The sequence below is a fragment of the Ziziphus jujuba genome, chromosome 2, assembly GCF_031755915.1.
Source record: "Ziziphus jujuba cultivar Dongzao chromosome 2, ASM3175591v1".
NCBI classification, from domain to species: Eukaryota; Viridiplantae; Streptophyta; class Magnoliopsida; order Rosales; family Rhamnaceae; genus Ziziphus; species Ziziphus jujuba.
The window spans coordinates 24625590-24637172 of NC_083380.1; the positions used below are offsets into that span (position 1 = coordinate 24625590).

Sequence of the window (11583 nt, forward strand, 5' to 3'; positions counted from 1 at the left end):
AAAATTATTAGAATGAGCCTTATTTTACAAAAAAATTGAATGATTTGTAATTTTGGTGTTTCTGTTTTTTCTTTTTCTTTTTAATATTATTTAAGGTTGTAGCATTTTTTTTAAACTTGTATTAAGGGCATTCCCAAGGAATTTTTTAAATGGATTATACTTTTTATTTTAAAAAGTAAGCATTTAAAAAAGAGTTTCAATGGATTTTTTATTTTAACTTTTTGGTGTAAAGAGTTGATTTGGCTCTTCAAATACATAAAATCAAAACTACTTTTTATTTCAATATTATATAAAATTAATTGAATGTAGCACATGTTCTTACCACTATTATAATATTTAAAAAGTAACTAACTCGTATAATATAAAATGATTACAAGTAATATAATAAATATTTATAAAAAAAAATAAAAATAAATAGCATAAATAAAAAGTTTTGTTGGAGAATATTTTTAAATTTTACTAGTTATCTCAAAAGATACTTTTTATTATGGAGAATATGCTCTTTACTTTAAAGAGTTCCTTGATATGTTCGAAGTGAGAAATCTAACTATAATTGATTAAACACAACTCAAATAAACCTTTATAAAAAGAATTGAAAACCTAAGACAAAAAGAACATAAAAGCTACAGATGAGCACTTAAATTCAGTGAAATTTATGGTCAAATTGTCCTAAACCAGTGATTAAGAAGCTAATAAATCAATGACTCCCCACCTATACATAAGCCATGGTTCTTCATCACAGTGGTTGTAGTCCATTGGTTGATTATATTACATGTTACTTGTTAACTCAGCAAGACGGTAAAAGAAAAAAAAAATTGTTCACCAATCTAGTTAAAGTAGTACAAATTGGAAATCATGGTAAACATGTTTGGTGGAGTGCAATTGTGACTAAATTAAATTTTTAGTGCAACAAGCAAAGCATTGGAACACTTTATAACGCATTCCTGTGGTAAATCTTACTCATAAAATTTAGAATTTTCTTGCAAAAGATAATTTTCGGATAGGACATGATATAGGTTTCCTTTTTATTGGTGTGTCTTTTTCTCTGCAACAATCCAAATAATAATACAAAAAAACAGAAAGAAACTCTAGCTGAGTGGAAAGGTAATCAAATAAATAGAAAACAAATAGTTTATTAGTCAGAGAAATTTCAAAATGGCCATAGAAAATGAAAGGGTAAAAAAAAAAATAGATAATTTTTTTCTGGGTTGTAGAGAAAATATGAGCTTTGTTAGTTGTACAAGGGGACCTAGAGGAATGCTTAGCTATTTTGTCAAAAGAATACAACAACAAACCAATTCTGTCCTTTTGCGAGGAAATCTTTGATTCTTACACCCACATGGGGTTAGGATAAGGAATATGCAAGTATGCAAGGAAATCTTGCTTGGTGAACTTAAAGGCAACCAATAAACAAAGCTAAAGAAGAGTGATAGTGGTGCTAGGTTGCTAAACCCCAAGCCAGACCCTCGTCCAACCAAAAGACAAGGTAAGATGTGGGGTCTCACATAAAATATTTCATTATATTTATTTTTTATTTTTTATTTTTCTTCTTTTTGAAATTTATTGACTCTTTTTGAGTAGTCCATAAGCATTGCTGGTGTACTTGCTCAATAACACATGCACCATTATTACCCTTATGACGAAACACATGCACCTTTATGATTAGGCTATATATAAATGAGGATAACTGATATGTTGTTGCTTTGTGTATTACATGCATATATATATATATATATATATTAGTCTCTTATTTGGAATTAGACAAGCTAATGGCTAATCAGCTGCTGCATAAATATTCTTCATAACAAAGTTAGTGGTTCCTTCATTTAAGAATTTTTATATATAAGTATCTGAATATGTAAACATATGTTAAGAAATTTACAAATTATCATTAGGAGTATAGATTAATTTCTTACCAAGAAAAAAATAAAGGATAAATAAATGATCTATATGTACATACACATGTACATGTGTGTAGTACGTTTAAAGATTTTTACCAAGAAAAAAGGAAATGAAAGAGAAAAGAAAACTTCTTACCACTTCCATGGACACCGGTTGAGTAGGAATGCCCCTAAAGAATTTGGGATTTTGATTAGAGCTTTAATAATTTAATATTTAACAATTTTTTGAAATTAATAATAATATTCTAATAAGTAGTAATTGATGTCGGCTTAACCCCCAACTGAGCTATGAAAGTGTAAAAGGGGAGAGAGTGTTAATTAAGTGGCACATGATGATGAAGTTGGGGAGAAATTTTTGTTATGCAGCCAAGGAAAGAAACGTGGCCTAAAGAGATCTATTCCAGCTTCAACCAACTTTATTTTATACGATATTTTTCTTCGTCACTTTCTTTAGCTTCACTTGAGTGCACATATATATGGCCAGATACTGTCTCTATTCGGTTTTTGTGTAATCTTAAAGGTGGTGTTTTGTGACCTCTCTTTTTCTCCATCTCTCTCTCTCCCTCTCTCTCTCTCTCTCTCTCTCTCTATATATATATATGTATATGTATGTATGTACGTACATACGTACTTATGTATGTATGTATGTATGTGCAAATGTGTTTATGTATATACTTACCAAAAAACAAAAATGTGTTTATGTATATATCATGTAAAAATATGTTGGACTTCTTATTTAGAGGGGATGATAAACAAAAATAATAATAGATTAACCTATTTTTTATTTTTAAAAGGATATATATATATATATATATATTTACATATAGTTATTTTTTTTATCAGGACGTACTAATGGATAATAGATTATTATTATGATTTTTTTATTAGATTTAAATTGATTTAAAAGCTCTAAGAATATAATCATTAACTATATGAGTCTAATACATATTAAAATGATTTCTGTATTGATTCATTTAAATTTCAAATACATATTTAGATTTTAATTTTTAGAAAATTCAAAGACTAATAAAAAAGATCCTAATAGTTTTCTAATCAGGACAATGTGGATGTGAGAAATGTATATAAATCTGTGTCACATTATTAATTGCATCCATTCAATTCTAGAACATGTTAATTTACATGTAAAATTTTCTAAAAATTATGTAAAATATAAAGGATATTGTAACAAAACTGAAATTTGAAGGAGGAATTTTGTTAATTATGAAGATTGTAAAACTGAAATTTGAAGGATGAATTTTGTTGATTATGAAGATTTTAAAAGGTGTCTACACACAATATGTAAAATAAATAGAAGATTAATGTAATTTTATACACACACTTTCAATAATATCTTTATGGAGTTCATGTTGAAGTAAGTTGGCAGTTGAACCACCTTAATTTGCTTATAAAGAGCCACCCCAAAAGCAAAAATAAAGGTATTATTGTGTTGGTCAAAATGCAAATTAATTTCACCTACACCCTTCCGAGACTACCTATCATATACATATATATATATATATATATATAGATATCAAAAGCCACCAAAAAGTCAGAACGTTGCAGTAGTTCTTCTGATGAGTGCACCCTTAAATATGTTGCTTAATTTAGTTGTTCATATAGAATGATGGAAAGGAGCTCTTAAAACTAAAATGAAAAATTAAAATGACATCTAGTGTTAAAATCCTAATTTTTATAGGCCTAATTAAAACCTCTCCTCTTCTAATTTAATATGTCCCAAAAAAAAAAAATTGAAAGAAAGAGTGGAAGATGGGGAATTGGGATGTAATTCATGAAGAATAGATAGACAGAGGCAGGGGAACTGGTTAATTTTGTCTAAAAGTGTGTAGGTATGGACGTTATATATATATATATATATATATATGTATATAGATATTGAATTTGGTGTTGGATGGTGAGGAATATAATTGGAATATTAAGAGCTTGAGAAAGTATAAAGCCAAAGTAGGCATCTTATCTTACTCTTAATACATTTACAAGTCTACGGAGGATTGGCCTATCTTTCATTCGAAGGAGTCTACTTGTCAATTTGAGCATCACTTTTGGGATCAAATCCTAACACTCTTTACTCTTAAGTGAAGTTTTTTTTCTTTCCTGTGGGCAACGGCCAACAGCAAACACATCCAGATATACAGACTATATGTACATACATACATTCATATTTATGCACATAAATTAATTGTCTTGAAGTAATTAACACATACCTCCATGAAAACCCATATTTTTCAACTAAAACCCAAAAAAATATACCTTCAAGCTTATTTTCAAGTAGAATCTATAGCAAAACTAGCTATTACGATTACTTGTATTATTTATGCTTTTTGTCATTGTTTTCATAATGCTTTGATATTTAAATGATGACAATGTTAGATAATCACTTACCAATCGACACGACCCTTTTATTAAAATTTTGCTTCTTAACTTAAAAACCAAAAAGATTGTTGCATCATAGAAACATCATAGAAACACCAACCCTCCACTGATTTTCTTCTTTAAGAAGACAATTTATGTCAGATCTACATTCTGGTACGGTACATAATGTTAAAAGATAAATGATACAGTAAATGAACCATACAATAATTGGCAGCAACATTATATAGCAGATATGGTAGGCTCCAAAATAATGTATGTGCATGAACATGTCATTTTAAATTATATATATAGTTTCCAAAAGCAATCATTAAGATGCATCTTGTGACTAATCAGTTAAATTTATATTTATATGACTTCTCATCCATTCAAATAAAACAATATAGAGAAAACATAACTTTCTCTTCCTCTCTTCCCCGTGCTCACATCAAGTCAAACTAGTGGTTTTAGTATGAGATTTTTAATTATTAGAGCATCTTTAATAATTAATGTGGATTATTGTTAATGTAATATAAAAAATTGACATCATTTAAATCTAAATAGCATTAATATACAGTTTATTTTAAAATTATTTTCAGAATGTTAATATAAAGAATGTTTATGACTGGTAATTAATTTTACAAATTTTATTAATTTTCTAAAAAAAATAATTTTTAAAAAAAATTTTATTTTTAAGGAAATTTCACAATGTCTAACAAACCCATCAGAAGTAAAATGTTACTTTGATAGTGAATATTTTTTTACCACATCATTTTAATAAAGTGTTTAGATAGATCTATTGAAGAAATTTTTTTTTTTTTAGTGACTACTATTTTCTGATATACCAAAAAAAAAAAAAAAGTCAATAATAGATAAAGTGGTTAGAGATGCTAATGATAGATAGAATCATTGGAGATGTTTTTAGCCCTTAAATCACATTGAATGCTAAAATTTATAATTTAATTATTTATTAAATATGAATTTAGTAATTTATTAAAAACTTATTTAGACAAAGTTTACCCTATAAATATCTAGATAATAATAAATAAATTTTTTAATCTTAACCCTTAAAACGATTCAAGTGTTGAAAAATGAAATCTTGATGCTAAAATAATTAAGTTGACCTAATTGAAGCTGGTTGTATATATATACATACACAAAAATTTTAGTTAGGATTCCTTGACAATAAATAATGGATGATTATTTGATGAGGGTTAAGATTGTCTCATCTAATTTGGGGCTTATGATTTGAATTCAAATTTTAATTAGTACTTATCTAATGGTTTAAATTTTTGCTACCTGAGTATGCATCATTTAACTAAATTAGGAATCTCTGACAAAGGCTTACTACATATATACACATTTATGTATATTATGTTGGAAACCTTGCATCTCATTTTAAAAATCTACAAAGGTGATAAGTGCTATAGTTTCTATTTGCCCTATTAGATATATACATACATATATATATATATATATATATATATAAATTATTAATTGAGGTGCATCTTTGCATTTTCCATGTCAAGTTCTAACCTTATATATGCCCAACAAATGTAACTCTTTATATATATATATATATATATGTATATTTAGAGTAAGATTCACATTAGATCAATTTTAATTATTATTATCAAATCTCCTTTATCAATTTTTGGATTGAGATTTAAAAATGTATTAGTAGGTTATTCGGATCTAGCGAATAATTAAAATTTTATATATACAACATGAATACTATATGGATCTATATAAGCCACTGATATGTTTTGATAAATAAAATCATGATGGAAAAATTGTTGGAACTCATGTAAAACTGGTTGTATAGATGCATCTATATCTATATTATACATACACACAGTCATATATATAATATATATACATGTAGCGGCTAAACCCATGTAGTAAAGTGCTCTTAAAAAGAGTGACGGAAAAGGAAGGGTTTTTCTTGCTATGAAGATGAGTATGGTTTAATAGTTGCTACGTATAAGACATTTGATGTTGCGGTTAGGGCAATGAAATGATCAAAAGCCGGCTTGAAGATGATGAAACAAAGGCCGGCACAATCACTCTGCAGATTGGCCAAACGCTGCCAGGCCAAATGCCTGTGACATTGTTGTGGTAGTGAACAGCTGAACATTGACGAAAATCCAAAAAATAAACCCACCATTTGTCTTATAATAATAAAGAAACCCACAAACCTAGACAGCTTGTACTAATTAAATTAATTTGCTTAGTTGCATCATGGGATTAGTGATTTCTAAAAACTAATTGGGAAGATACCACCGCACTATTATTTAATTAAATATCAAACTCTTAAATATCAAGGCTCTTAAATATAAGCAATTTGGTTTTCCTCAATGGGTTGTGAACAGGATATTCATGTTTACTATGGTGAAATATGAATAATTTTATCCAATCTTTAACCCAAAAAATAATAAAAAATTACTATTTGTTATCGATGAGATTTTCTATAAGCATGTAATAGTAAGTCAACGTTACAAATAAAAAAATAATTCAAGTGAATATTCTTCGATTTACACCACATAAATTGCATGCTATTGCTATCCCAAAAAAATAAAAAATAAAAAAATAAAAAAATTGTATGTTATATTGGTGCTTATCACTGCTAGTGACGTTTACCTTTCATTTTACAGTTAGCTTTCCGAAATTGCTGTGCTATTTGGATGACATAATATATTTCCATGTATATGTAATTTCCAAATTTACTATTCATATGGTATTTTTTATCATACCCTCTAAAGGATGGAAACTCCCACTTTTATGCAACATTATTGGGGTAAAAATTCTTTATCAGGCATATAAGGTTTAGAATACACATGATGCTTCCTGGAAGTTCACAATCCATAAAAAAATGATATTTATGAGACAGTTGGTGAAAAAGGCATAAAGTATGAAAAATAACCTGCCCAATTGGCATTTGAAAGTAGTCAGACTTTCGTCTAGGCCATTCTCTAAATATTAGTAAATCCTCTTATTCTTCATGCCTTATATACTTCCTCTAAAGGTTAATCAAATATAAATTTGGATAGTTTTGGTGGAAAAATAATTTCAAAAATTCATAGCGTATGGATAATTAGTTGTAGGGAGAATCAAAAGGCATACTATATTTATATTAATATATATATATAATATTTCTTTACATCATATTCATCTAATATTTTATCATTGTAATTTTCTTTTAACATCGTAATTTTTTCTTATTTGCTTTCAGATTAATTTGAAAGTTGGAATTAATAAATGCACTAATGATTTTCTGATCTATATAGAGGTTGTTTTGCATAAATAAAGTTTTAATATCACTAAATTTCATATTAAATTTGTAACATAGAGTTTAAATTTTAACCGTTTAAAGTTTAAATGGCACCAAATACTAATAAAACAAAAATTTAATGATAAAATTAACAAATTGACGTGATTTGAGCCTAACTTTTGTATATATCTATATATATATATACACACATACACATGGGTGATAGAAATGCATACAAATATGCCAAAATTTAGCTGCACTAATTACTATTCTGCAAGGAAAGCATCCCCAATGGTCACAAACTCACAATTATCATTATTATTTTTTGGGTCTCCAATTCATCACCAACCAATCATAGCACATCAAAGTTGGTTGATTGTTACTGGGTATTTAATTATTGTACCCCTTCAAGACTTTTAACCCAGATGAATCAGACTCATTTTACAGTAGGTGTGTATTCTATATGCTTTGGTTGAAACTGAAGGAACTGGATGCAGGGTTACTTGTGAGGGACCCACCTCAAGAAATTTCCTCTATAATATATATTTAAAAAAAAAAAAAAACTCCAAAGGAATAACGGCCGGAGAGTAGAACCTTTCACTTGGTTGTGTGTGTGACAGAGAGTGTGTGTGGGGGCAATTCCTTAATAGCAAGACAAAGGAAGGAATAGTTAAGGAAAGGCAGTTAGTTTAAGTAGGTTCCTGAGCCATTGGGATGCTCACCTGGACAAATCCTCAGCCGTTGGATCTTTTTTTTCTGAGGGTGGCGTAGGATCCTCAGTTGAGTACACGTGCTGCTATCTTTCCTCCGCTTTACCTCTTTTTTTTTTTTTTTTTTTTTTTTTTGCTTTTTTATTAATTTATTATTTTTATTTTATTTTTATCTTTGCTTCCATGCATGGATTTCTCCTCCAAATATAGTCAAGTTTCAGAAAAGAGAGAAAACTAGTGAGAGAGAGAGAGAGAGAAAAAAAAGAGAAACAAACGCTTGCTCACTCACTTTTATTTTTCTTTGCCTCTTTTGCTTCTTCTTCTTCTTCAATTTACATATCATTTACCTACAAAGTTATTCAAGGAAAAAAAAAAAAAATTGATTTTGATCTCCTCCTTGAGTTTTTAACTAGTCCTCAGTAAAAATAGGCAAAGTTAGTAACTTTTTTTTTGTTTAGATCCTTCCTTATGGGTATCAATTTCATGAAATCTGAAATTGTTTTTCTTGCTCCTGTTAGTTCATTGAAAAAGCAAACATATAGCTTTGATCTGATGCGAATTTCTCTCCAAATTTAAGCTTCTTAGCTTGATTTTCTGATCTGGGTTCCTCTGTTTCATTACCATTTCAGCAAGCATTGTATCAAATTCTGTGATCAGATTCTGAATCCCAAATTTGCTAATCTGATCTGGGTTTTTCTTCGTTTTTCTATAAATTGCTTGAATTTTTGGTTAAATTTTGATTTTTCAATGGAAGAAAATCAAGAATTCAAACATGTATGCAAGTTCTGCAACAAGAACTTCCCCTGTGGTAGATCTTTGGGAGGTCATATGAGGTCTCACTTGATCAACAACAACAACAACAACAACAACAACAACAACAATTCAGCAGAGAATGATGAAAAGCTCATCATCATCAGCAGCAGAAGTAATAATAAGCACTCATCTCTCAACAATGGTGGAATCAAAATTACTGCTTCTTCTCCTTCTCCTCCATCAACAACATGCTTTGAAGCTGCAGGAGTTCTTCATCCTGGCTATGGTCTCAGAGAAAATCCCAAAAAGACATGGAGGATTGCAGATTCAAGTACTGAAGACACCAATTCACTTCCAGACAAGTTTTGCAAAGAATGTGGTAAAGCTTTTCAGTCTTGGAAAGCTCTGTTTGGTCACATGAAATGCCACTCAGAGAAAGAGAAAATATCAAACAGCTTCGAAGAGCAAGATTCATGGACTAGTGGAAACCACCACCAGAAGCAGCTTGTCATGGATAGCCAATCTGACAATGAAACAACTACTACTGCTCCTAGTCGGAGAAGGAGATCCAGAAGAAGAACAACAAGGTATTTGGGTACTACTGCGAATTCTTCTTCTTTCTCTACCATTCCTAATGTATCTTCATCTTTGAATTCTGATGTTGCTGATGAGCAAGAACAAGAAGAGATCGCCATGTGTTTGATGATGCTCTCTAGAGATGTTGGTGGTCATTGGGTTGGTGGTGGTGGTGGTTTGAAATCTGTTGCTGAGTCCTCTGATAATTCTTCTGTGTTCTTGGAAACACCACCAGTATCAAAAACCAGTAGGATCACCATTCTTGATGCTAAAGAAGCTACTCCAAAGTTGAAGAAATTACTCAACGGTAAAGAGCCCGGTAAGTTGAATTCCTCTCTGGTTTTAGAAGGGAGACAAACAGAATTTTGTGGTGTTTCTTCTGGGATTCGAAAGAATTTGTCAAGGATGAACAGAACTGAAAGTTCCATTGATGGGTTTTTCAAGAAAGATAAGATTATCAAGAAGTCCAAGATAGATGAAAATGAAGCATGTTTTGGTAAAGGAACTGAGTTAGATGAAGCTGCAGAACTGTGTGGTGGTGCTTCTGCCAACAAGTTGAATAATTCAAACAAGAGAAAGATTCATGATGATTATGGTCCAGAATTGAGATCAGATTCTTTGAAGAAATTAGCAAATGGTTCTGCTTTTGATTGCGAAATCCGGAAAAGTTCACAGAAGAGAAGCAAATTTGAGTGTACTACTTGTAACAAGATCTTTCACTCTTATCAAGCTTTAGGAGGTCATAGAGCTAGTCATAAGAAGATTAAAGGTTGCTTTGCTACGAAAATCGAAAGCAGCGAAAACAGCATCGAATTCAAAACCGATATCTCCCCTGAACCAGTGACAGCTGAAAGCAAACCAATCAAAAACAGCAAAATTGCGAACAACTCCATTGATAATGAAATGGCTGGTGGTGGTGGTGGTGGTGGTGTTGATGAAGAAAAAGCTGATCAAGCAAGTGTAAGGTCCAGGAAAATCAGCAAAGGTCATGAATGCCCAATTTGCCTCAAGGTTTTCTCATCAGGCCAAGCTTTGGGAGGTCATAAAAGGTCACATTTAATTGGTGGCGGTTCAGAGGCTAAAAGCAACCAAACAATAGTGATTCAGAAACCAATCCCAGAAATCAGAGATCTTCTTGATCTGAATCTTCCAGCTCCTGTTGAAGAAGAAAACAATGATGGTCATGTTGCTTCACTTAAGCCATGGTGGGTTGGAAATGGCAGCCACAAACATGAAGGGCTCGTGGGTCTGATCTCCAACTGAGTCCTAGAATCATTGACTCAGTTCCAAAAGCCATTGTTGTTCTTCTCCAAATAAAAGATTTCCAAAAGAGTGTACAGATACACATTTCTGGACAATTATTTCATTAATTCTTTACAGATGTTCAACATCCCGCTGAGGTATTGCTGCTCATAGCCTTCAAAAAGCTAGGCCTTCATCAAAAATTTTCAATCTTACAAGTTCCCTTTTTTTTTTTTTTTTTAACCCCCTCTTTGGTTATACAATAAGAATACCCATATCTCTAAATTTCATCTTTATTAGACTGTTTCACCTCCAAACTTCAAATACTGTAACCAAAGTACAATTTCATTCTTTATCAGAAATGTGTAATTTTTCATTTTTACATAGAGAAAGTGATCTGTCTCTCTTTGGAGTAATTATATTTTCTTGGCATCAAAGAGAAAATGAGTAAGATGTTGAAAACTAGGGGCTTTTTTTTTTTTTTTTTCACTATGTTAAAGTCATTTTAGGATTACGAAAAAAGCAAATTTTATATTCTAGCAAAGATTGTCATGTGAGCTCAAAGGTGGTTGTTTAGTCACCTACCATTAAAAACATGATAAACCCATCTCAATTACCCATTTCTTTCTCAAACTTGATGTACATATGTAAGTGGTGCTAAGTATGATCTTTATTTGCTAAAATGCAAAGCTCAACAGAGGAGGAAGAAAAAGAAAAAAATCTATAATTGATTCTTTAGAAATAAAGTATGGACCACTAGATA

General features: G+C 30.3%; 1 protein-coding gene across 1 annotated transcript; it reads left to right on the forward strand.

Moving 5' to 3' along the window:
• The first annotated feature begins 8458 nt into the window (after positions 1-8458).
• Positions 8459-11269, forward strand: LOC107419157 (uncharacterized). The gene has a single exon (XM_016027899.4). It carries the CDS (start codon positions 8997-8999, stop codon positions 10839-10841), a length of 1845 nt encoding a protein of 614 aa, XP_015883385.2. The 5' UTR covers positions 8459-8996; the 3' UTR covers positions 10842-11269.
• The last annotated feature ends 314 nt before the right edge of the window (positions 11270-11583 follow it).

What these genes read in the sequence shown, in the direction of transcription:
- LOC107419157 (XM_016027899.4), top strand. Translation starts at nt 8,997, where the DNA reads ATGGAAGAAAATCAAGAATTCAAACATGTATGCAAGTTCTGCAACAAG.